The 27745-nt window shown below is 38.6% G+C and overlaps 3 protein-coding genes across 3 annotated transcripts; 2 read left to right on the top strand and 1 right to left on the bottom strand.

The window, feature by feature from the left end:
- Positions 1-3930: 3930 nt before the first annotated feature.
- LOC131900965 (olfactory receptor 52D1-like) lies at positions 3931-4884 on the top strand. The gene has a single exon (XM_059252272.1). The coding sequence runs from the start codon at positions 3931-3933 to the stop codon at positions 4882-4884; it is 954 nt and encodes a 317-aa protein (XP_059108255.1).
- Positions 4885-11990: 7106 nt separating this feature from the next.
- Positions 11991-13005, top strand: LOC131900954 (olfactory receptor 52D1-like). Its single transcript, XM_059252263.1, has one exon. The coding sequence runs from the start codon at positions 12031-12033 to the stop codon at positions 13003-13005; it is 975 nt and encodes a 324-aa protein (XP_059108246.1). The 5' UTR covers positions 11991-12030.
- A 7603-nt stretch (positions 13006-20608) lies between these two features.
- LOC131900944 (olfactory receptor 52P1-like) lies at positions 20609-21535 on the bottom strand. The gene has a single exon (XM_059252256.1). It carries the CDS (start codon positions 21533-21535, stop codon positions 20609-20611), a length of 927 nt encoding a protein of 308 aa, XP_059108239.1.
- Between the last annotated feature and the right edge of the window lie 6210 nt (positions 21536-27745).

The following is a 27745-nucleotide window of genomic DNA, read 5'->3' as shown; positions in this document are numbered from 1 at the left end:
AATTTCTTCCTTTTTCCTAAATTACTCTCTCCAACAGCCTGGCACATTTTGGTTACACTATTTGTCCAAAGTCTGGGAGTCTGTTATCCTTTTAGTGTAAAGCTATGGTAACTTCTTCCCTTGCATTAGAAAAAATTGTTCATACTTTAAAAGTAGATCTTGCCATGGCTAGTGTGTATCCCCTGAGAGCATATCTGAAAATGTACCTCTATTTTTAGCATCTGGGACCATTAGTGCTTTGAGTCAACCTCAGCCTCTCTGGACCAAGAACATCACCACAAGTTAGGGGTAAATAGGACCTGATCTCACATACCAGGAACTATGTTATTTGTGCTGGGTCCACAGTTTTCTGTTGACCACCGAATCTGGGGTGAGTGTTTGATGAATACAATGGACTGTAAATAATGTCAAGAATAATTCTGTGAAGGCAGGAAGAGAGGTAGGGAGGGCAGGAGAGATGACAGCTATGCAGAAATACTGACACTTTTTGTTTGTTTTCACTCCTCTATAGGTCATCTCAGACTGATCTCTATTCTACGGAAATTAGTTCCTTGAACCCCCATAGGTATTTGGGTAACAACAATGCATAATGCATATCAAGATTTCATAAGCAAGTGATGTGTGTGTGTGTGTGTGCATGAATCCTTTATGTGGCAGTCTGAGGTTTCAATCTCTAGCTGTTTTCCTTGTGATCTCAAGATAAGGTGGATGGATCTCTAGGAGCAGTCATCCTTAAAACAATGAGGTCAGCATTTCTGGAGTTTTAAAAAAATATTCATTGTGCATATTTAAGGTATAAGATATGATGTTATGAGGAATCATAGATAGTAAAATGATCACTACAGTGGAAAACCTTAATCATATCTTGCTCTCACTCACATCAGACCTTTTATATTTACTAATGGGTAGCATTGTTTTTGAGTTCTTTAGAACCCAAACAACAGTATCCACAGAAAGTCTAGTTTGTCTACATAGTATCTAAACATAGGTGATACCTTTTAAATTTAATTGACCTCATGTAGATAGCCCTGGAATTTCATGTGTACAAATTTTAAAGATCCACCAAGCAAATATATCCTTGCTGTAACATTTTCCTGGTGAAAACTGGTGACTGACTAAACAGAGCAATAGAAAATTTCCATTACTAAGTAATGTAATCATTCTTACATCTTTACTCTACTCTTCATAGCACATAAAACATGTTTGCTCCTTATATATGAAGGACACCAAATGCTGCAATAGTTCTTTGACCCCCCCCCAAAATTGAGAGGAATTCAACAACACTGGCAACTTGGTAGGACTGGGATTGTTGGGGAGTTTTCTTATTTCATATATTGTGGGCATTTGCCTAGCCCAGCTAACTAAATGAGGACCAGCCTTGAATATGTTCAAAGTGAGACCTTGATTTGAGGAATGGGGAAACCATAGGCCCTCACACCTGAGAACACAACTCAAGAAAAGATGATACATCTTTCAACTTGAGCGTTTCAAATGAAGTTTTCTTTTTTTAGAGCTAAGAACATAAGCCAAGGAATCAGATTTCTGAATCCTGAGAAGTAGTAGTGAACATTTTAATTAATGTACATTAAGTCATTTAGGCTACATCACAGATCTCACAAGCCTTCTGAATTAGTAATATATGCATGAAATACTATAATCTGTATTTTACTAAGAATCTAAAGACAGAGAGCAACTTAAAAAAAGGACTGAAGTTAGTATCATTAGCAAGTAACTGTAGTAGAGACATATTTTCAACCCAGGCAGTTTACATCTAGGTTCTAGCTCTCATGTTTCAGACTGGACCACAGAACAGAGCTACAAAAGAGTGATAATACTGGAAGCCAGGCTGCCTGAAAGATGTCTGAAGAATTTGAAGATTTGGATTTGGAGAGTAGCTATCATTTCCTCCAGGAAGACTTCTGTGAGTACAAACTGGCTTATGTAACATTTCTTCACAGCACACACCAATGCAGCATTCTTTTCTTACATTGACATTTCTTGTTGGTTTTGTTGGTTTAGTCTATCTTCTTACTTGCATCTACAAGTTTAATGTAGTATCAAGTTGGGAAATATCTGAGACAGGCTTTCTCAAACCGACATGCCTTTCACATGGCATGCTTCTCACATAAGTCTTTTTTTTTTTTTTTTTTTTAAAGACCCGGTGTTTCTGTGTAACAACACTGGCTGTTGTGGAACTTGCTTTGTAGATCAGGTTGGCCTCGAACTCACAGAGATCTGCCTGCCTCTGCCTCCCGAGTGCTGAGATGAAAAGTATATGCCATCACTGCCTGACCACAAGTCTGTTTTTCGTTTGTTGCCTGGCAGCTGTCCCAGAACACCCATGTGCGTAATGTCAGGAGTAAGTGGCTGTGACACATTGTATACTAAGTAGAACATTCTGGAGATAGTCTATAAGCAAACCCATGCATATGCCGTATCTAGAAATGTATTATACAGATTAAATTCAATTAAGTTATGTATTACTAATCTTAAAAGTTAGTTAATATTATATATGATATAGTATATTAAAAAAAGGTGAAAAAGAGCCTTTCCTGGAATATATATACAGAAGAGAATGTGGTAGAAACCACACATCTAGGGATGGGAAGTCTTGTGTTGTTCTTAGAAAGGATTTCCAGGAGGAATTTCCCATTTTTTTAACCCTAGTCACTTTTCCAAGTCTATTAGAAAACTTAAGTGCTGAGTTCAAGCCTTTATTCATTATTCATTAAACATTATTTATTGTCCTAATGTCAGTAAGGCAGACATGCTGGACATGAAGAAAAATTAAAACTCAGAAACTTCACAGTGTAATGAGGTGTGTGTGTGGAAACATATACATAATTATTAAGCAATTACAATTCATACTTAATTCTTTCTCCCCCCATCTCCCTTCTTCCCTCCCTCCCTCCCCCTCTCTCTCTACCACTATGTGTGAGGAGATGCCAAAGAAAATGTATTCAGCTTATATCTGATTAACAACAGTGTATCAGGTGACGAATGGGAACAGTCTTTTGAGTAGAAAGAATGCTATATGAAAGGCATGTGGTTTGATATTTCACAATCCTCAGATATTTCACAGCACTTGATATGATAGAAATATGAAGTATGTTGTAAAGTATGAGGTGAAATATGCTAGGTAGGAAGGCAGAAGCAAGCCTAAGAAGTGCCTTGCATGTCTTGTGTTAGCATCCCCAAAAGAAAGATACCAAGTATTCTATTTAGATACTGTATTTAGACTCTACTTAGGAGAATGTAATTGAGAAACCATTTACAAAGTGGTGGGTATGTGTAGGGCCATTACAGATGCTGTGGAGTTCCACAGGTAAGCAACACAGGAACTATGACAACCTTTGGACTGAAGAGATAAAAGGAAGATATGATCACTAGAGTAAGCTAGAGCCAAGATGACAATTCAGCTAAGGAAGCCAAAAGCTTTAACAACACTTCTTCAAGATAGCAGGAGAAATAAATGCCTACCCTTCAGTTCCCTCATCTCCTGCAGAAGCTTGCTATTTTCTATGGTCAAATTCTTCTACTAGTAAAAAAAGTGGAGAATACAATCCATGCCAGTGACCCAGAGCCCAGGATATAATACAAGATGATAGAGGGCAGGCTAGAGACGTTGAACACAAAATGTTCTGCAAAAGGTTAAGTGTGAATTGACATTGACTGTATTCATATTAGAATGTTTGGAACATGATGTAGAAGTCTTATTGGAAGATGGAAACCCTGGAAATGAGATAAACACTGTTACTTAAAGTGTTTTAATAATGTATACTAGAAGCAAGAAAGGCATGAATTTGAACAGAATTGGTGTGAATGAAGGACAAGAAATCAAATGGGCATTTAGTAGACAGATGACACTTAGGATAACATCCTTTCATTTTTTTTTAACTACTTTTAGGAAGAAGGTGTGTTATCTGCATCATGATGCTCTCTGCCTCTGTCCTCAATGACACTGCCTTCCACCCTGCCACATTCGTTTTGCTTGGAATCCCTGGGATGCAGGACCAGCATGTGTGGATTGCCATTCCCTTCTGCTCCATGTACATCCTGGCTCTAGTAGGAAATGGCACCATCCTCTACATCATTATAACTGACAGGGCTCTCCATGAGCCAATGTACCTCTTCTTATGCCTGCTTTCTATTACTGACCTAGTCCTCTGTTCAACAACATTGCCTAAAATGCTGGCAATTTTCTGGCTCAGCTCCCACGTCATTTCCTACCATGGCTGCCTCACCCAGATGTTTTTTGTTCATGCGGTCTTTGCCACAGAGTCAGCTGTTCTGCTGGCCATGGCTTTTGACCGCTATGTGGCTATCTGCCGACCACTTCACTATACATCAATCCTCAATGCCATCGTGATTGGGAAGATCGGTCTGGCATGTGTGATGCGTGGCCTTCTCTTTGTCTTCCCCTTTGTCATTCTCATTGAACGCTTACCTTTCTGTGGGCATCACATCATCCCTCACACCTACTGTGAGCACATGGGCATAGCCAAGCTGGCTTGTGCCAGTATTAAGCCTAACACCATCTATGGTCTTACTGTAGCACTTTCAGTCACTGGCATGGATGTGGTCCTCATTGCCACCTCCTACATCCTGATCCTGCAGGCAGTGCTGCGACTGCCCTCAAAGGATGCCCAGTTCCGAGCATTCAGCACTTGTGGCGCCCACATTTGCGTAATTCTTGTCTTCTATATCCCTGCATTCTTTTCGTTTTTTACTCATCGCTTTGGCCACCACGTGCCTCCTCAGGTTCACATCATACTTGCAAATCTTTATCTCCTTGTACCTCCTGTTCTCAACCCCTTAGTCTATGGAATCAATACCAAACAAATCCGACTGAGAATATTTGACTTTTTTGTAAAGAGGAGGTGACAATAATCTCTACATGTACCAGGGACTAATGAGTTCTGGGCTTGAGGCTGCTGCTTCTATTGACCTCAGTAAGTCAGTATAATGTAATATTTGAGATTTTGAAGATCTCAGAGGAACTCCTTCATATCTATAAAGTCAAGTGTAGGCTATGGATGAATCTTCAGGTCTTGAAAGGAAAAGTAATAGGTCAGGAGGAAATGTAGAATACTTGAAAGAAGAGCCATGGAGATTTTCTGTGTCTCTATACATGTGTTAGAAGAAGAAGAAAAGTAGGGTTAAAGACCTTTTACTTATCACTTCAAAGAATTAAGAATGCACATGTATATTTATTAATTAACTGATATCATCACTTTCTTAGAACCAGTGTCACCAATGAGAGTCTCAGCCTTGGCCACAGAAAGCTATAACAGGCTAAGTCCCTTTGGACCTGAGGTGGGGTTTGACCCGGATGAAGATGGCAATTGGGAGAGTCACTGTGAGAAGTCTGGAAACATGTGGTTGCAGAGGGAGGGAAGACCAGAAGTTTCTCTAGGAATTACTTCAAAAGATGCCACTCTGTAAAGGACATACTCACCTCATGACTTGTGGCCTCTGCTTCCTAGCTTTCTAAGCATGGTGAGTTCAATATGCAAAACATCTTAGAGGCCCTGGTGGACTTGGTATAATCTGTGATTTACCTCAGTAGGGAGCCTGGATGTACAAGGATTCCATGGACAGTTTCCTGCTAGTGGCACCCAGTTAGGGTGACAAGAATCCTCAAGCAACTGGCCTTCGTGTATATTTCCTTTGAGTGCTGGAGCTGGAATAAAAGTGGTTGTGAGCTTCGATAAGAGAGCTGGGAATAAAACCCAGGTCCTCTGGAAGATCAGTCAGCCAGTACTCTTAACCACTGAGCACTGTAGTCCCATTACTAGACACTCTTGATCATCGAGGGCATCCATTCTACTTTGCAACTTCAGTATCTTTCTTTTTCAATGGTGAAGCATGCCGCCTATCCATAGTTGGTTTAATTTATTATGAGGGGTTTGGTGACTAAGAGTCATGTCAACAGAGAACATAAACTTCTACTTTTTGGTATCATAAAACTATCTATTCCATGAACTTTGTCATTTTCCCCATCTTAAGCCTTACAATTCAGTGACTTATGCTTACAAGGTTGGGAGACCTTCAACTCTATTTGTAAAGCTTTTTATCACTACAAGTAGAAACTCTGTAACCAGTCAGCAATAACTACCCATTCCTCAGTCTGCTCTGCCAAGGAAGTTCACAGAGAACAAATCTGTTGTAAGAGCTTTAAGAGAGCGTGGCTTATTTATTGTAATTGAGCTTCTATTAAAAATACTTATCAAGGACCAATTGTATACTGGATATACAGTCGAGTTTACAGGTAAATAGGCTTAAGTGCCAGACTTTGGTAAAGTCACCACCTTGGTGGGTGAAGAGATGATGATGTGGTTTCAGCAAAGCATGTTGTTTGTGGTGATTCAGTATAAAAGGCATGGGAGTCTTCTACACTGTCAGTGATGTGTGAATTCAGATAAGGAACTCAATTGATTATGGTCAAGATCCAACCTTGAAAACACTGAAGGTCAAGCTTAACAATGGAAGGAAAACAAGATTGAGAGCATGTGAAAAAAAAAACAACAGACAATTAAAAAAAAGTTAATAAATATACTGAGATTGTATGGGGTCAACAAATCTAAAAATCCACTGTGTTTCTCTCTCTCTCTCTCTCTCTCTCTCTCTCTCTCTCTCTCTCTCTCTCTCTCTCTCTCACACACACACACACACACACACACACACACACACACACACACATCCATGCTCATGAGTTGCATTATACATTAGATAGCAAAGAAAATACTTAATGAAATTAGGCTGTGATTATAGTGAAGACGTTTCAGTGAACTGAACAACCCTCAGACACTAAGACACACTAAATTAAGGTAACAAATAATATTAGTCATGAAACAAAGACAGTGATACAAATCTTAATTGTTCTGTTGTCTTACCCAGAGGCTGTACACTTGTGTCACTGGTATGCAGAAAGGTGGGTTTGCCATGACTCTCTCTCAGGAGTCCCTGCTTATGAGGAGCCCCTGGCTGGTGACTCACTAATAACATATACTGGAAAAGGACAAAGGCATTGTCAGGTGAAAACACATGTGCAGGAATGAACTTCTCAGAATGTGGCTGGTTGTTATCTGCACCTGAAAAATCTGCTCTCGTTAGAATCAAGAGCAATCCTTTTGTTTCTTGGTTTCTAAAATATCCACTATTCCCTTCTAAGATTATTTGGTAGAAGGTAAGCAAGAATTTGGTGAAAGGAGGTGGCCCTTACCTGTTGGAGGTAATTTTAAACATCCATCAGTTTGTCATATCAACCAGCATTAACAAAACTACAAAATAGGCCATCTAATTTCTGTATAAGTTGCAATTAAGTTTTCAGAACTTTATCATGTGATTATTCTGATAGCGAAAATAGTTAGAGACACTGAAACCTTTGTTAAATCACCGAGGCCTCTTACTTATTTGATGATGTATTTGATGAATAGTTTCTGAGTTTGAGTTTACAGTAACAGTGAAAATGAATGTTTCATTAAATTCCAGAAGCAAACACTCATCAAAACATGTTTCTCCTATACTGTATAAAGAACAAAACTCTCATGATAGCATTACTTGGATTTGGAGAATAGAATGCCTAATTATTTCTATCATTTAAAAAATACATGATTTTTAAATTAATTTTTTGAGAATTCCATGGATGCATATAGTGTATTTTGATCATATTTAGCCCATCTGTTACCCCCTTTAAAGACATAAGCAAATCTTTATGACATGTAGTCATCATGTAGAGCCTCTAAAGTTTAAGTGCAAAAGACATCTTAATAGTTTTTATTACTGTGAAACTAGGGTCTTAGTGAAACCAAGAATAAACAAAACATAAGATAGGAATATAAAAACAGTTAAGTCAAAAAATAATTGTAAACCATGTATTAAAAACAGAAAGTCATAAAAATTTATTTATGAAAATTTTATTTTTTTAAAAGAGGGAGTTTTGGTACAATGATTAAGTATGGCTAAACCCAAGAGAATTTTTTTTTGAGACAGGGTTTCTCTGTGCAGTTTTGGTGCCTGTCCTGGATCTCACTCTGTAGACCAGGCTGGCCTCGAACTCACAGAGATCCACCTGGCTCTGCCTCCCAAGTGCTGGGATTAAAGGCGCGCGCCACTGCCACCCAGCTCCCAAGAGAATTTTTAAAGGTCCGTATTTTTGAACTCCTAAATTATTTTCTTCACTAACTTAAAGTTCTAAAATTCTTTTAATATGGACTTATAAAAATAGAAATACATAGCTAGAAAAACAGTAATGTAAGAATATAATGAACAAATGAGCAAACTGCAAATGCAGAGCTATCAACATTAGTTTTAAAAGTATGATCACTTATAGCAATACACTACTAAAACAGCATGTATATTACGTTAAATTTGTAACACCAATAAATTATAACAGCTTTTATAATAAACATAGGATTTTGTAATGAATATGCACTTTTAGTTTAACTTTTTTCTTCCATCTGTCTCTGTAATGTGAATATATGTGTATGTGTATGCATGTGGGCCCAAGTGAACCACGGCATATGTGTGGAGATCAAAGGACAACTTTCAGGACTATTTCTCTCTTTCTACCACGTGGCTTACAGGGATCTAACACAGATGCTGAGGGATGGCAAACACCTGTACCTTCTGAGCCACCTCACTGGTCCCTAAATTTTTATATTAATTTTATTATTTTGTTTGTGTATATGCACACATGATATGTGGGCACACATGCTATAGTGTGTATGTAGAGATCAGAAAACAACTCTGTGGAGTTAGTTCTCTCCTTCTGCCTTTATGTGGGCTCCAAGAATTGAGCTCAGATCACTAGGCATGTGCTCCTGTAATAATGCCAGTAAACTATTTGGTTCACTAAGTTAGAGTTGGGTACAGTTGTTTCTTTGATCTCCCATTGGTGCCCTATGACATGGATAGATGTTTGTTCCTGTCACTCCAGGAAATGTCATGCAACACATTGGTGCCCAAACTGGGTCTGACAGAACCAAAAAATGAGCCAAGGAGGAGTGGTTTTGTGGGCCATGTAGTGAGTAATAAGAATTCATTGATGATTTATCCATTTAGGGTAAAGAGTACATGGGGACAATCCTAAGGTGATGACCTTCTCCCATGTGGCATCGAAAGGTATACCTCCTTGCTGTAGTGGCAATTGTATGTTCCCTATGATGGGTGGCAAGACATTCTAAACCTAGCTATCTGAGCGTGGAGCAACCTTTCCAGCAACCTTTTGGGGAGTCCAATGGTGGCTGTCTCTATTTACATAATGCAGGGTATTATGTCTCTTTGGTGAATAGGGTCCACCTTGTCAGTATGAGTACATATCGAAAATGGCTGATGGACTAAATAACTTATTGCAGTCCTTGAAAGTAGCATATATAGGACAGGATCATAGGTAGGCTGTAGCAGCTGTTAGTTAGCCTTTGTTGTGGATCACAAGACATGATGCTGAGGCTCAGCTGTCTGCCCAAAAGAACATGCCTGAGTAAGGGAGGAATTATAATGAGAAAAACGTGCAAACGTTATCCTGTATGCTAGCCTCTGATATGGCAGGGAAAGTGGGAAAATGGGTGGACGAGATGGAGGTGTAGTCTTGCTGCTGCTTACAGCAGGGAGGGTGTAAGAGAAAGGAAGTACAAGTCAGATCTGAGCTAAAGAGCCTTTCCTAGGATTCAAAACCCTGGAACACATGAGAATAGTCAGATGATGAGAGAAAAAAGTAGTGTGGATGTTATGCTTTGACATACATTGACACTTTTTGGTTTTACAACACGTGTTATAAATTCATTTAAGAAGGAATAGCCTTCATACTAGTTGTGTTTTAAGCATTTAGATATCTAAAATGAATAAGAACTGATGAACTAGGATACACTTTTAGTTTATTTCTAAATGAATTAATTTGTTTGACACTCATCTGTGTATTGATTTATTAGATGGTTGTTATATGCCTATTTTGTGCCAAGCATTTCACAAATGTTAGGAATACACAGGCTTGGGTTTTTATCCTTACTGTGATTATCTAAAGAACTAGGTTAAGTTGGTTTTTTTTTTCCTAAAGAGGCTAGAATATTCTGGCCTATAATGAAAGATTTTCTATTTAAGGAGCTGCCTTCAGGGATATGACTAACCTATGGATGTAATATGGGAAAGCAGAACTGGGAGAAATGATTCATTTGGTTGCTACCAGCCACTGGCATCTACCTGCCACTGTTAGTTGTCAGGATCACCTGTAACACACAGGAGATACATGGCAGAAGTCTGGGTTTTCTGAATGTTAGGAAAGCCATGATGTTCTGCTGAAGAAACCATAGCTCTATGGTACCCAATGAGGGTACGTGTTTATAGTCAAGGACATCTGTACTGCTCTATTTAAGCATGTCACAAGGCATTCAATTCTAGTCCCCTTTCTGTGCCCTTGTTTCAATATTCCTGACAGTCATCTCTTATTGCCATCTTTCTACTAGATCTGTCTGCAAGCAGGGTTTCATCAGAATTTGACCGAGTCCAGCTTTTGTTGAGTTTTCCTGGTTTTGTGATTTTGATTTGGTCAAATAATATAAGGAACAAATGAAGACATCCCATCATCTTAATTATTCATGGTTCCTTCCCAGGGTCAAAAGAAGCTATACTCTACTTATTCAGCAAAAGTCTTCAACACAGGGCACTGTGTCAGCTCCAGGTCTCACTGGTGGCTGGAGCTTTGCAGTTCTTATCTGACCTATCTGCTCCATTTATTGTAAACTTCCTCCACTTGGCTCCACAGGAAGTATCATTTTATTGTCTGTCTGAATTTTGTATGTTTTTCTCTAGAATCTACATATAAGTAAGATCACGACATGGTTTTCCCCCCATATATGTCTTATTTTATTTAGCATAGTTTCCACCAAATCTGTCTCTGTTGTGGCCAGAGTCAGGATTTTTTTCCTCGAGACTCACAATGTTCAGACACAAACACCCTGCAGAGTTTCTTTCACTGTTCATTCATTTTCTCGTCATTAACTTTGATCTCTCCAGTGAAGACTGAGCATTTCCAGAATCCCTAAGATCAACCAGCTTTATCTTGAGGGAGTTCAGTCCATCTCCAGGGTCAGTCTTACCCATAACAGCTGTGTTGCCTTGTGGTTCTGTGTTGCAGGGTGGGGTTGTCAAGGAGCTAATTCTGGAGACCTTGGGGGCCTCTTCTTAAGTGGCTTAAAGAGGCACATCATGGCTTCTTGTGCCTGAGAGGAGAGTGGAGAGATGCAGGGCAATGAGTGTGGATGCTTCTTAAAATACACCTCCATACTCATGTACATACACACCTCAAAATATTTGCTGAAGACGGCTGTGACCAGCTGCCCAGGTTCTCAGGGCCTCACATTCAGGTAAGAGGGTGTAGGTGAGAGGAGGTTTTACCTTCACAATGTACTGCACAGCATGTTCACAGAGCTTCAGCTGCCCAGTCACCCAGTGCCTCCTTCTACCTTCATTCCTACCGCCAAATTCTCTCTCTCTCACACACAAAACCTTCCAGATCCCCCATCAGCTAGAAATGGATATTCTTTAATTTTCAGATGTAGAATGTTATATAAATTTTGAAGTGTTCTTAAATTAAAATTTTTTTTCATGTTGGTGCATTTTTTTCCAGATTGTTTCTGGAAGTAAATGTATCTATTTCTTTTTTGCATTTTTGTTCATTTTCTGACATGATTTAAGCTGATCTTTAGTGACAATGTTTCTATTTCATCATACATTCACCTACATTTAATACTGTTTTAACAACGAGTCATCAACAGTTTTTCCCTATTAAAAGCTTTTCTCACAGCGTAGATTCTCTCAGACATCGATGCTGTCATAGTAACACTACATTATTACTGCACATCATAGTATAGTGCCATGTTGCATAACATATACTGTTATTATTTCAGATTGTTTTGTGTGTTTTAATATTCCAATTTTTTTTTCTTTTTAAAACATCTGACTTTTTAAAAGAACTTTAAGCCTAGGTAGTTTCTTTGTTGCTCCCTTCAGGTACTTCACCCGGGTGCCACCATGATGCCTTGTAACAGCACTGGCCACCCTTCTTTCTTCGTTCTTCAAGGCATTCCTGGGATGGAAGACAAGCACAGATGGATATCCATCCCCTTCTCCTCCATGTACTTCATCACTGTGATGGGGAACTGTACCATTCTCCTCACCATTTCCATGGAGCGCTCCCTGCACAAGCCCATGTTCCTGCTTCTCTTCCTCTTGGCTCTCACAGACTTGGGCATGTCTACAACTACCATTCCTAAGGTTCTCTGCATATTCTGGTTTGGACAGAGTGAAATAAGCTATGAAGGCTGCTTGGTGCAGCTGTTCTTCATCCACTCCATCTCAGCCATGCAGTCATCTGTCCTGATGAGCATGGCCTTTGATCGTTATGTAGCTATCTGCAAGCCCTTGCAATATTCCACCATCCTTTCCAATAGTCGCATCATACTCATTGGCCTAGTGAGCTTGGTGCGAGCAATCCTCTTTATTCTCCCCATGCCTGTCCTCCTCCAACGTATGCCCTTTCATGCCAATCGAGTCATTCCCACCACTTACTGTGAACACATGGCTGTGGTGAAGATGGTATGTGTGGATACCACAGTCAACCGGATATATGGTCTGGTTGTGGCCTTGTTGGTGGTCGGGATAGACATCTCAGCTATTGCCTCATCTTACGTGCTCATCATACGCGCTATCATGCACCTCTCTTCCAAGGAGGCCCACCACAAAGCAGTCAACACCTGCACCACACATATCTGTGTCATGCTAGTCTCCTATACTCCCTGCCTTTTCTCCTTTCTAACTCACCGCTTTGGAAGAGGCATTCCACCTCATGTCCACACCATTCTTGGCAACCTCTACTTCCTTGTACCGCCAATGCTCAATCCTATTATTTATGGTGTGAAAACCAAGGAATTTCGGGAGAAAGTTACCAAATATTTATGCAGGAGGAAGGAGTCTATCATTTTTTCTCACAGTCAGAAAGTTGTTTGATAATCAAGCAGTTGTGAGTATTAGGAAGCAATGGTAAATGTCTAAGGGAAACTGACTAGTGGTAGAGATACATTAAGATGTCAGGTTAGCAGCCATGATATTTATTCTTGGATAGAGAAGCTAAGATAGGTGAGAACTTCTTGGTTTCAGTAAAGCAAAGGCAATAGAATTATCCCCTATGGAATAAAATAATCATATCTGCTCTTAATATCTAACAGTGTTGAGCGAACTACTTGGATAATGTATGTAAAAGCACTTTGGGTGCCATCATACACTCTGTCCATGTGAGAGAGTGTGGAACATTTTCACACAGAGTATCACAGAGCAACTTGTTCATTCTTAATAAGTGGTAATATAATATAATATAATATAATATAATATAATATAATATAATATAATATAATAATGTAATATAATAATGCTTTGGAAGGCATGCACAGTCAAGCCGGATGTAGGGTTTTCTGTGTGTATTTGTGTGGTGGAGAGAAGTTTGGGAGATAGAAAAGGTGTTTGAGAGGAGTGAAAGGGTCAAGGAAGTTTGAAGATGAGTTTAGAGTCATTGTTTTATCATCCCAGACTTGCACTAACAATTGGATGACAGGATTTACTGCTTCTTTTGGAGTCTATGGTCTGTATATTGGACACAGGCTCAGATTTCTAGAGAAACTTTGGAAGAGAAGGAAAAACATTGGGAAACTCTTGTTAGAATGAAAAGGTTGATATGGGTTTTAATTAATTTCATTCTATCAAAAACTGCTAGTCAATGCTTCTGTTTCTCACAACCAAAACCAGCATGTGAGAAGACATTCTCTTTTTCTCTTTTTTTAAAGAAGTAGTTTTTTTTAAACCATTTGCTTTTATTTTATGCACACTAGTGTTTTGCTTGCATGTACGTCTGTGTGAGGGTGTCAGAAGCCCTGGAACTGGAATTACTGACAGTTGTGAGCTGCCATGTGCTGGGAATTAAACCCAGGTCCCCTGGAAGAGCAGTCAGTGCTCTTAACCACTGAGCCATCTCTTGTGAAGGAACAATTCTGAGACTGTCTTAAGAGCCAAAGCTGTGAAACTCAGCTTTACACTGGAACTGACTATGAAATTATGCTTGAGGACTGTCTGATAGAAATCCATGGATTGAGTACAGACACAAGACTTGCTCTGGGATTAGTAGCCAGTTCATTCCATGGGTTTGCCTCTTCTATTTTGTTTTTGCTTTGTGTTGAGACAGGGTCTCACTATGTACTTGACTAATGTGAAACTTAACAGGTAGACCAGGCTGGCCTCCAACTCAAAGGTCTGCCTGCCTCTGTCTTCCCAGTGCTGAGATTAAACTGGTGTGTACTCACATCCAGCACCACAGTTTCAAAAAAATTCTAAGGTTTAATACAAAAATCATTTATCTTTGTTTAGAAAATTCAGAATCCACAGATCTAGTTCATCTGGGCTGCTTTAGAAGGTGTTCTTTAGGAAACCAATAAACAAAACAATTCTAGAAAGATCTACAGGTGACATCACTCTCAATATTTACATCTTTCCCAGTCTTAGTTTTCATGCAAAGGAAAATAAAAATGTTATCATTATTATTGTTCCCATTACATTGTTATTAAAGAAATATGTGTATTTGATAAGGCAGTCAAGTGTGCTAGAATGTTTAATATAATATAAAAGCCACCTTCTAGCTAGTTGTGTGAAAAACTGAAATTTTTATCTAATATATGAATAAGACAAGATATAAATCATATGTGTTTTTTGTGATTGAAAGAAATTTTTACTGATTTGATAGACCAAGAATTTAAAAATATTAATACAATATATGATTTTTCCTTTCTTTTTTCAAGGGGGGGCACATCATCCCTTTATTTTTTTAACAAAATAAAATAAAACAAAAACCATCATATCAAAAAATAAAAGCCAACAGAAAAATAAAGGAGCCCCACAAGAAGGTACAAGAATCAGGGACCCACTTATTTACACATTCAGGAGTGCCACAAAAATACTACACTGGAAGCTACAGTATATGTGCAGAGGACCTGGTGCAGGCCTGTGTAAGCCCTGTGAGGACCGCTTCAGTCTCTGGAAGTTTTCATGAGCTTTGCTCAGTTGTTTGAGAGGACCTTATTCTCCTGGTGTTCTCCATCTTCTCTGTTTCCCTATTCCTTCTGCTCCTTCTTCTGTGGAGTTCCCTGAGATGTGAGGGGAGGGATCTGATGGATACACCTCTTTAGAAGACATGCATTCAATAATTGTGTTGGGTGTTTGGTTCACCCAGGTCTGTGGAAGAATCAGGATCACTCTAGGATGATTTTTAGCCTGTGCAGCCACAGGGGAGTCCGTTTCGGGTGAACTGACTGACTGTAGCTCTGCAAAAGGCTTTTTTATGATTATACAATTTACACCTTAGCAAGTCAATTTTTGCATACCAAAACCTCTTATCTGAAGCCCCCCAAAGAGACAAATGTCAAAGCAATTCCCAGTCACAGGACATCTGTTCTCTGAGTCCTTCCCCAACCAAGTTTGGTATGGGTTTTGAGCCTTTAGAAAACTCTCAGTTAAGATTTACATACTTCAAACAAAAGGTACCGGACACAAAAGGCAGGTCAAAGCCAGGTGTTAACACGTGGAAACGAACCAGCTGCAGAGCTCTGCAGAAACTCCTGCTACAGGGAATATAATGAAGCTTGGGTTGATTATTTGGTTATGTCTCTTTGTGACTATTCCATACCAGCACAAATACATCTACTTAGTTATCTCAATGCTACAGAGCAGTGGTTCTCAACTTTGCTAAAGATGCAGTCTTTTAATACAGCTCCTCATGTTGTAGTGACCCTCAACCATAACATTATTTTCATTGCTACTTCATAATTGTAATTTTGCCATTGTTATGAATCACAGTGTGAATATTTTTGGAGATAGAGGTTTGCCAATGGGGTCATGACCCACAGCTTGAGAACCACTGCTCTAGAGACCTGTGTTGTATGTCTGTTAACATAGTTTAAGCAGTCACCTGTTGATAGATATTTATTTCCAGGGTTTTGTTGCTTAGAAGAACCACATGAGGATTCTGTTATATAGATCATTCATTCACTATTTGTACAAATAAGTATTATTTAAGAATAAATATGTACAAAAAGCACTATGGGAGAAAAGAGTATATACATTTCTCTTTTTTTGGCTCTTTGAGACAGGGTTTCTCTGTGTGTAGCCCTGGTTGTCCTAATACTCGCTCTATAGACCAGGCTAGCCTTGAACTCACAGAGATCTGCCTGCCTCTGCCTCTGAATGCTGGGATTAAAGGCATGTACCATCCCCCTCAGCTTACTTTTTCTTTCTTTCTTTTTTTTTTTAAATATATTTTTTTAAACTCTTAAGATTTATTATGTATACAGGGTTCTGTCTGCATGTATACCTGCAGGCCAGAAGAGGGCACCAGATCTCATTACAGATAGTTGTGCGCCACCCTGTGGTTGCTGGGAATTGAGCTCAGGACCTCTGGAAGAACAGCCAGTGCTCTTAACTGCTGAGCCATCTCTCCAGCCCTTACTTTTTCTTTCTTAACGTAGCAGTTTTTTACAGATCATAAAAAAATCAAACACAACATAAACTCTTAACTATAAAATATGTTGAACCTACACATCCCCCAGATGATGACTGTTACAACATGTGTCAGGATCTCAGCGCTGGTATAAAAAATTGTCACAAACTGGGTAGCTTGTGAAGGTCTTGTAGCTGCAGTCACAACTGCTGTGAGTTCCTAGGTGTGCCTGCAGTCTTCAACCAACCCAACATTAACAAACACATGGGCTGATTCCAATTATTCTTATTTTGCATTTGAAAAATTATATTTTAGTTAATTTTTTCAGTTAGTGTACAAAGTAGTAAGTTTCATTATGACATTTTGCATGTTTTTTTTTTTTTACTCATTCTACCATCTCCTTCCAACTGCTCACCCCAGATAGATTCCATTTTGCTTTCATGTCATATGTACACAAAATATATTAAAATATAGATTCTGATTAGGAGAGAAAATATGTGGCCCTCCTCTTTCTCCCCATTACACTCTCCTACAGCTTTAAGCCTGTTCTTCCCATTTTACTGTCCTTTTTATATTTTCATGTCCTGTGTACTTGACATAAATGTATGCACGTGTTCATACATTTAAATCTGTTTCACCCATGAGAGAAAACATGAGGAACTAATGACAAGTCCCAGTGGAATTGTCCCAGTGAAGAATTCTGGGAATTTAGAGTGAAGGTAAGCTATCTGCAGCATTTGCTTTTTGACAGGATCTCCTGTTAGAAATAAAACACTTGAACATAGACGATGCAGTAAGCAACCACCAGGCTGATCTAACCCTTCCCAGAAGCCAAGCTCCCTTTAAATCCTGCAGCACACTTTGCTGGGCCTAGTCTGTATAGAGACCAGAATATGGCAGAGATGGTGCTGTGTCATTTCTGGCTCCAGGTTATCTTTTTTTTTTAGTTCATTTACTTTTGGGGAAACCAGAGTCCTCACCATGTGTTGCACAGTAGCCTTATGGAGACATGTCTGTGGCAAAAACTGAGATCTCCAGTCAGTAGTGATAGTGGGATTTGTTTTGAGTTGGATCCTCCAGCTCCACTCAAGTCTTAAGACTTTTGCTTCAGTTGACATCAGTACTAAACCTTATGAAAAAGTCTGACCCATAAGCACCTACCAAGTGTCATCAGACTCCCAATTCTCAAATGCTTCATGAGAAAAAGTTGGGTGTTGTAAATTGCTTGATTTTAGGTAAATATTTTCATTCATTCTCTATTACCTTATTAAAATGCTTAGAACAAAAATATACAGAATGCTATGTAATATATGAACAATGGAAAATGTATATATTTTTTAAAAGATGTATTTATTTATTATGTATACAGTGTTCTGCCTGCATGTATGTCTGCAGGCCAGAAGAGGGCACCAGATCTCATTACAGGTGGTTGTGAGCCACCATGTGGTTGCTGGGAATTGAACTCAGGACCTTTGGAAGAACAGCTAGTGCTCTTTACCTCTGAGCCATCTCTCCAGCCCCCTGAAAATGTACATTTTTTTTTGTTTTCTACACTGAAGGAAAAGTAACTATGAAGACTTCAGATCCTAATTTCCTTTGCCATGCTCTTGCTCATCCCCTGGCTTTTGAGTAACTACCCCATGAAGCTGCGCCCTGCCCAGTTGAGATTTTTTTTTTCAGTGATAGATGACAGATAGCCATCCTTTCAGAATTCTTTATAATGATCTGGATTTTGTCAGATCTGCCAGTTTATACTGTCAGAACTATAAAGTTATAAAGCCAGGAGTTCATCATGGTACATGCTGATTGAACTTGAGCAGGCCCACAGAATACAATAAATTGCCTGAGCACAGAATGAATTTCAAAAAAGTAGAAATTGGATGGAGGTATGTCAAGGCTTTCAAAATGCAGGGTAAGTATAATAGAAAAAGGAAGGTATTTATTTCTCCAAATACTTTGCAACTGTTTATACTTCAACCAAAGCAGAGTTTGAATTAAATTTTGCTATTGGACATGAGGTAGTCACATAATTGATGCCATGTTTCTTGAGATTGAAGGCTCTCCTATTAAGTACTCCACTCAGTCTTGCTTCATGACTTTTCCAGTCCTTGTCTTCTACAAATAGGAATAACTGAATGGGAAGATACAGTCAGATGGGTCAGGATCTGAATGGAGGCTTAACTGTTTATTGCCTATATGACCATGGGGAAAAATATACAAAGAAGCCAAGCCCTTTAAAGTCAATATGCAAGGCATATTATCATACAACTTGATTTGTATTTGAAATACTACATATGAAATGCCTGGGGTACCTAAGATAACTACACTAACATATGGTACTTTCTTTTGGAATCAGTGGAAAGTAAAACATAGAAAATGTGGCCTTCCATTAATGGAGAAACATTCCAACCTTAGCTGTTGCCCTGAACTTTTCTTAGAGTTTCTTATTACTGAGTATATTGACCTACTTGCTCAAAATTTTGCCCCCATAATGTAAGTGCATCCTATGATCCTTCATAAATGAGATTATCTTGGATGATAACAGAAAATTCAGTCATGAATTTTCTTACTCTCTTTATGCACTCTGACATGCTGATCAGTATGGTGACTGCAAGTTAGCATCAGGTGCAAATCCTCTCTGCATTCTTGAACCTTCATTGGGAAATAAAAGACTTGAAGAAGCCACCATAGACCCATGATAATGCTACAGTTTCCTCCCATGACAACACTCCCCCTAAAACACTCCATAAAAACATGTTTATGTTATGAATGAAATGGGTTTTGTTTTAACAGATTGATCAGTGGGTTCTTTAACACCTTATCTGAAAAATGCATATATGTTTTGTTTTGGGCATCTTCCAATCTAAGCAGGACCAAGTGAAATCCAGGGGAAGGGCATTCAGACAGTTGAAATTGCTATTAGAATTTATAGACCGTCCTACTCTAAGTAAAGAAGAGATTTAGATAGGCTAAAGGTAATGGCTAGAGATAAAGACTACAAACGTCTCACTCATAATTATCATTTAAGAATTTCAAGCACAATGTCACATGTTGAAATTGGGGTTCCGAAATGTAAAACCTGTTCTCCCAACTTTAAGCTCAATGGCCATATCTGTTTAACTTTATACTAAGATGATGATTAAAAATTGTTCTTACATTTCATACTTTCATTTTGTACACCTTGTTTCAGGCATGACATTTTATTTTATTTTTTTTATTTTTTGGTTTTTTGAGACAGGGTTTCTCTAAGTAGCTTTGGTGTCTGTCCTGGATCCCACTCTGTAGACCAGGTTGGCCTCGAACTCACAGAGATCCACCTGCCTCTGCCTCCCAAGTGCTGGGATTAAAGGTGTGTGCCACCACCGCCTGGTGCATGACATTTTATAATTGCCTTTTTACACCAATCCATTATCAGAAAGTTTATTCATAGAATGTTTTCAAATATAGCAACAGAGCAATACTTCATCAAAATAATGTAAGCTGATCTTTATGCATGAGCTAAGCCACTGTGGGTGAATTCATGTTAGTCTAATGCCATTTCAGGAACAAGTAGTCCACCTCACCTGCATTTTTTTTTAGGGTAGAGTTCCCTCTCACAGGAGTATTTTGAATTAAGGATCTAGATCTATCTTACGTTGCAATGAAACAATTCAGATTATGTATTTCTATAGTCTACAAATCCATATATATAATCCATATATATTATTGTATACATTATCACAATAATCTGGTTAGTCTTGGGAAAATTCCACATCACTATCAAATTAAAAAGTCCCAACAAACTGAATAATTACTCTTCAGCTCCTGAACAGTTATCCTAAAGTGGGATCCAATGAGAGGCACACCAGGATTCTTTTAGCAAGAAAATAGTAATTAGAAATAAACATAATTTGAGAATGAATGCATAGAAAAAAAATGAAGGGAGACCAGTTCTTTGTGGTCTACTCTTTCCAGACTTTTCACAGTTTATCTGGAGATATTACTGGGACTTGGATGGTTGTCAAAGGTCTTGTCAGATGTCTTCATCATTCATTTAGTTAATGGATTATTACTGGGATTCATATCCTATGAAGCTCATCTGTACAAGCATTTGGCCACCTTGTCTCGTATCTCCTTCACTTTTATACCATAGATAATTGGATTGAACATTGAAGGTACAAGAAGATAGAGATTGGCGAGGATAATGTGAGCATGAGGTGGAATGTTGCGGCCAATGCGGTGGGTGATAGACGAAAAGAGTGCAGGTACATAAGTGATGAGGATGACAAAGAGGTGGGCTGAGCAGGTGTTGAGGGCTTTGAAGGTAGCGTCACGAGAGTTGAGGCGTACCACAGCATGCAGGATGAGGGCATATGAGAAGCCAATTAGAAGCAGATCCAGTCCCACTACAAGCAAGATCACAAAGAGCCCGTAAATTCGATTGGGTCTGGTGTTACTACAGGCCATTTTTACCACAGCCATGTGGTCACAGTACGTATGAGGAATGATCATGTGACAGAAAGTCAGCCTTTGAAGTAGAAGAGGCATGGGCAGGATAAGGATCACACCCTTGGCGAGAGCCACCAGTCCTAGACGTCCAACTAGAGAATGGCTCAGGATTGTGTTGTAGCGTAGCGGCTCACACACAGCCACAAAGCGGTCAAAGGCCATTGCAACAAGTAGGGCTGATCGTACCACTGAAGCTCCATGGATGAAAAACATCTGTGTGAAACAGGCCTGGACAGCTATATCTCGATCATCAAACCAAAAGAGGCACAGGACCTTGGGCATAAGAGCTAGAGTAGAGACAAGGTCAGACACCATCAGCAGGGCCAGAAGCAGATACATTGGTGTGTGAAGTGTGGGTTCTGTGGCAACCAGGAAGAGGATAGCGCCATTGCCAATGAGGATGGCCAAGAGCATGGAGGCAAACGGAACAGAGAGCCACAAGTGTTGTGACTCTAAGCCAGGCACGCCCATGAGAGTGAAAGTCATGGAACTGGAGTGGTTGAAGAATAACATGGCAGAAACTGGTAGCAGTTGTTAAAGAAAGCTGAATACCTGCCAGTGAGACATGGGTGTTGGTTTACTGTTTTGGTTCCAACGGTTTGTTGATTTGGGACCCAGAGGAAAATGTCTTACAGTCGTGAAATCCACAGCCCATCTCCAGTCCCATTTCTAAGACTTCTCATTGTTCGCATAATCAATTTTTATGGAGTTTGGATTCCAATATAAAGGATGTAAATGGTCTTCATTTTCACCTTTGCCCGCTCAGCAATCCTATGCTAAAAAAAAAAAAAAAGCCCCGAGACACAAGATGACTGAGCAGGTAAAGGGCTTGCTGTGCGATTTTGATGACCTCTTTCGATTCTTGGAATCCATATAATGGCAGAAAGAGAGAAATGACTCCCACCAAGTTGTTCTCTGACCTCTATACACACATGCACACACACACACACACACACACACACACACACACACTCAATAAAAATAAATAAAACTTAAAAATTTCTCAAGTTCTGAACAATAATAGGAGAAACACGTTATGTTTATCCTTGAATGAAGGCTGAGACAACCTGATAGAATCTCATATTTTCATTTGTATATACAGAGTGGAAGGGGGAGGGGAAGGGGTTCTTCACTCCTTGTTCCAGCAAGGCTGAACTGCTAAGGGAAATGTTACTTGAGATCTTTTAATTTTACACACTATCCTTCTTTCAGGGATGTCTCTGGCAGTAACATCCTTTCTCTTCCTGGGGCCTCTGCTTGGTGGATAAAATATGGAAGACAAGAATCTATACAGGGCTATTTATGAGAGAACTGCCTCTCCTCATCTCTTGAACTGCACATATATGCACTTCCTGGATAATTCCTTGAGGTATCACTTTCTTTTCCACTGTATCTGTCCTTCATATGTAGAACGTAGACTCTTTTATATTTAATTATGAATATTTACTTTATATTAGTTTACTGGGTCCCCTAGGAGTACTCACTCATTCCTCAGTTTCCATCATCAATCGGCAGGTATTTTCTTTCCAGGGAACAATCTAAGTAGTAATCAAATCAGGACCATGCTCCACTAATAACAACTTCGGGGTAATGGAATGTACGTGATGGGAAAACACAAAGAGGACTGTTTGGAAAGACAAGGGGACTAGAAATGGGGAGGATAAGAGAGGGTGGTTGGGGTAAATAAAAATAAAACATGATGTTTGAAAATGTAAAAGATGAAACCCATTACTCTGTACAATAACTAAAAAAAAAAAAAAGAAAAGAAGTCTATGTAAGATATATTCAAGTGAGTTTCTTACATTTTATGGCCTTTCCTTAAAAAAGAAAATAGCAACCTCTATTTTGTCTATTTTTTCTATCTTTCACTTTGTCCATTCCAACTATTTTTTTTTTCAAAAGCACAGACTTCAGTGTAAGTCTATAATCTCTGCTTGTGTGTCTATATGTAGGGAAATTTGATATTATGATATGACGTGACGTTCAGAAACTTTCTGAGCTGTTGCAGCCGTGAGGATGATTGATGGTTCTTTCAGAGAGTAGCATCACTTTATTTGCATAAAGACAGAATCTGTACTTCCCTTGGACTTCTAATAAGAAGCTAATCTTTACTGCAGAATATGTAATAAGGGAGGGAGGAGAGGACCCAAACTAGGAAAATCTTTGGCAGAACAAGTAATACTATCACCAATACTTTAAACATGTTAGAGAGAACATGACGTGGGATGCCCTTAGAAAGGACCTTGCCTGAATCATAAGCAGGCATTGAAGACAGTTCATTCTGATACAGGCCAGAACATTCCAGATGAGGGCAGCTGAGGATAATCTACAGATCTGCACAACACAAGACGGAATGGAGGCATTTATCTAGCTGTGCAGGTTGAGCTCCTTTGTTATACTAGAAGCCAACAGCAGAGACATGGGACAGTTTTGTGACTTTCTGACAAGACCTTGTAAATCTGTGCATTTGGTGACACTATCATTTGAGCAAACTATACATCGGTCAGGATCTTTATAACTTCCTGTGTGGAGCTGAAACAAATATTTAAGTAGCTTATTGTAAATATTTTCTGCATAGTCTTTGTCTTTCAAAAATCCATAGATATAATGTCTTTTGATTCACATTGCAGAACCCGAGTTTATCCACAATTATTTTACATTTCCTTTTATTGTTGCTGTTGTTGCTTTTATAAAATTATCAAAGATTTCCTTGCTTTTCATATAGTTATCTGATCCAAACTGACTTTCACAATTAAAGTACTTTGGCAGCATCACCCCTTGCCTCTTACACTTACTCTTTTAACCCACTCATAAAATCAATGCCTTTGTAGAAAGCAAAAGAATACACAGAATTTAAGAGATCTTTAAAAATGATCTCTAGTCAGAGTATTTGGACTAGGTTTGAATTAAGCATTCAGCACAAAAATAATCAACATGGCACAAACCAATATTTTTATTGATTATGGAGTTAAAAAGACACAAACACAGAATGGGAATAGTAGTATAGATATAGAAATGGGAGGTACCATTAAAAAGAAAATGTACATTATCACTAAATGAACTTTGATAAGTTAGCTTTAGTTACATATTATTTTTTACAAATAAAGACAGACTTGTATAAAGGCTAAAAAAAAAAGAAAGAAAAGTTATAGACCCTATTACTCTGTTTTACTTTAAGTTTCTTCTGGGTAAACCAATGTGCTCAGGCCATAGACTGATTATGCATAGTCAAATGAAGGATGCTTTTATGCATTTCATTGCTCATAGACTACAGATCGTAAAAGTGGGGCATGCGTGAGATCTTTTTCTCTGTTATGCTGCCCAGATATTTGCTTCTTTTTTCCTTTCCAAACCCAGCCCCCACCAAACTCACCAGCCATCAGACCATTCCATTTTCAGTCTTTGTTCACTCATCTTTCCTTACCACATTTATTTTCTGCTATTTGTATAGAAAAAAAGTTGTTTCTTTGCTTTGGTCTCTCTCTCTCTCTGTCAATAATTCTATCTTAATTTTGCCTAAAATTAATTCATATCATCCATGAGATAAGAATCTTGGTCTTTTATTTTTTGGACTTCTGACTTCCAGGGATCTTCTCTTCACCTAGCTCAGCCACTGACAGTATTGAAATTAATCTATAGAACAACCATACCACCTTCTAATCTTATTTTTTAAAATCAGCTTTCTTAGTTTTCCCAGTTCATTTTCCTAGCACATTTTACTCCAGTAATTCAATAGTCTGAAATCAAAAGGTTTTCTAACCCAGAGTCCTATCACTTCTTTGCATATTACATGTTACCTCCTCATCAGGTTACCAAACATCACTATGATCACTTTCTGTGCTTTGTTTCCACCCCTTCCTCGTACTCACAGAGCAACAACACAACCCTTGTCACACCCACCTGATCTGCTCCGCACCTCCCGAGAGCAACTGACCAATGGTCCTGATTCTGCTTCTCAGAAGTTATGTTCAGTTGCACTCATCGTGAATGGTCACTACTCAGGATGCCTAATGTAGCATCTAGGCTCATCTCATCTTGTTAGTCTCAGTTGCTGCCACTGTCCCCCAAGCTCACTTCATTCTTCATCATTTTGATCATCCTTCAGCATGATAAGCTTTGATAGCCTTCCAGTGCTTTTATTACTTATTCTATCCCCACAAAGTGTTGTATGATTCACTTCTTATTGTATATGAATCCATGAAAATCTTATTGCTGCTTCAGTATCTGTGCAAATGATATCAAACCACATATAATCTTGTTATTGATCTAAGGTCTTTAAATTTTTTAAAAAACTTTTCACTCAGTATATTTTAATCATATTCTTTCCCATTCCCCAACTCCTCTCAACCCAACTAGCTTCATGTTCTTTCTCTCTCTTAGAAAAAAAAAACCAAACCCAAACTTTTAAAACAACTTTTGTTTCTGAAAGCATGTATACTTCATGGAGTCACAAGGTGACTCACAGCTCATACCTAGACCCAGATAACTGCACCCAGATGTGCAGCATTGGAGCCTAGCAGTTCTGTTCTCTAGAACAAATGAAGTTATTCCTTGTGCTACCATGTTGAGAATGACCAACCCAAGACATTGTGGTTCATGGCACATGAAACTAGGTGTTCCCCCTTTCCTTTGCTCTCTTCTTTTACCTCACCCGACTTGTTTTTTCTTTATCCATTATGTAAATTTACAGATAGTGACTATAAAGTTTAGTAAGTGTTGTAACTGAGATGGACAAGAGTTTGTGGCACTTAAAAGGGAACTTCCTTGTATAGGGGCAAAGAAAATTGTAAAGAAGTAACATTTACCAGACTTTTAGGGGGGGCAGGGAGCACTCTGGATGTGGGTAGGTGGGTGAACACACAATGTCAAAAAATTTAGTTAGAAACAAAGTGTGATATTGCTACCAATAACATGGAGTCTTAGGGGGCAGGTTCATAAGTGTATCTCTGATTGACAGCGTGCTTTCTACATTCCTTTATTGATGACCTCATAGCCTCCTCCATCTTCATCTTTTCTCTCTGCCCACACTACGGCTTTTCCTACATTTATATTTCTCTTAAGCATCAATCAGTTCAAGTTTCCTTTCTTTAAGAAATCTTTTCCATTTAACTTGTGCTGATTAAGTACTTACTATGAGGCTGGATTTGTAAAATACTTGCCCTATCATATGTCACATTTCTTCACCATTAAAAAAAAAAAAAACCTAGATTCTTGGATCTGTACTTCCTCACCCCTTAAATCTGCTGTGAACTTTCTCATCTTTCAGAAGGGAGGCAGCACTTTCAAGTGTTCGATGTCAAAGTTGCTGGCTGACTAGGGAGTAAGTGCCAGTTAAACAGAATCAATGGGAGCTACAGGTAGACATTTAGAGAAGGCAGTCTTATCAAAAGAAATGTAGTTTTTATTTTACATTAGAGCTTACCTGGAAACATTCAATTGCCTTCTTACCAGCCACCTTGCTCCTGACAAGCAGAGCATTCCCATCAGAGGGTCATAACATCAGTGTGTTTTTGATTTTCTATTGTGTTGGAAAGGAAAAGCGTTTCCTCCCTGTATTTCTTTCCATAAGATGACGTATAAGTTTCCTAGTTTCTGTGAGCCAAGGCTCTCTCACCATATAAGGGAAGTGTTGCAGTCTATGATTTCATCTTCAGAGAACTCTGAGCATAGTGATGGGTCTTCAGAGACCAAGGAAAGAGGGAGACACAGAATAGCCCATTAGGGAATCCCACTGGGTCTTTTATTAGAAGGCTAGCATGTCATGAAAAGCCCCAGAGGAAAGGGAACTGTCTTGACCATTCCCAGTTTCCATGTAGTGTTAAGTTTTATTTATTGCTTATCACTTTTCTGAAGCTAGGAACAGCTTTTTAGTGATGATTTCACTCTATGAAAGTAAAGGTTCATTTAATAATTTGGATTTTCCAGTTCAACTTTCTTCCTCTTTTCATTTTCACTAAGTAGTATTGTTTTTCATTTTCAGATGGTAGGGAGTTGGCTGTAGTTCTTTCTGGAAATCTAAATAGTATTGAGAAAATTTTGCTCTTTTTCATTACTGAATATTTCAATGTCCTGCTCAAATACAACATTGCCCTAAGGAATTCCAAATTATGGAACTGTATGCATAATCACTTAATAGACATGTACGCACACTATACTAATTGTAACATAGCATTGAAAAAATATTACAAGTAAGAGTTGCATATATAACCCACATAATATACATATAAACATGTATATACATGATGATACATGTAATATATACAATAAAAACATGACTTTGTGTAATGCTCAGGCATAGCAAGAAGAGAATTATAGGGAAGAAGTTGGATACCAAACATAGACAAAGGTGCATGTTGTGGGCAATTTAAGTAAAATAAGTTACATTCTATCAGCATTTAAACTATTTTTGGTAAATTTCTACATAAGTTAAAGAAAAAACAGTCATCAGTTGTTAGGTAGATTCATATAGGAACACCATGATCTTAAAAAATTGTTTATTATTTGAAAATTTCATACACATATACAAAGTATTTTGATAATATCTGCTCTACACTCTACCTATGAAATGCTCCCTCAACATATCTCCTCTCAATGTCATGTTCTTTTTCAGTTTTTAGAAATTCCATGTTAATAAAGTCAAGCAACATGTTCATGTGGTTTTGATCTGGGTGACAGTGACTTGCTTTGAACATTGGGATCTTTGCAGAAATGACACAGGAGACA

Source organism: Peromyscus eremicus, chromosome 1 (assembly GCF_949786415.1).
Source record: "Peromyscus eremicus chromosome 1, PerEre_H2_v1, whole genome shotgun sequence".
NCBI lineage: Eukaryota > Metazoa > Chordata > Mammalia > Rodentia > Cricetidae > Peromyscus > Peromyscus eremicus.
The sequence above is the reverse complement of the archived record's forward strand: the minus strand, read 5'-3'. Positions and strand labels throughout refer to the sequence as shown.

What these genes read in the sequence shown, in the direction of transcription:
- LOC131900944 (XM_059252256.1), bottom strand. Translation starts at nt 21,535, where the DNA reads ATGTTATTCTTCAACCACTCCAGTTCCATGACTTTCACTCTCATGGGC.
- LOC131900954 (XM_059252263.1), top strand. Translation starts at nt 12,031, where the DNA reads ATGATGCCTTGTAACAGCACTGGCCACCCTTCTTTCTTCGTTCTTCAA.
- LOC131900965 (XM_059252272.1), top strand. Translation starts at nt 3,931, where the DNA reads ATGATGCTCTCTGCCTCTGTCCTCAATGACACTGCCTTCCACCCTGCC.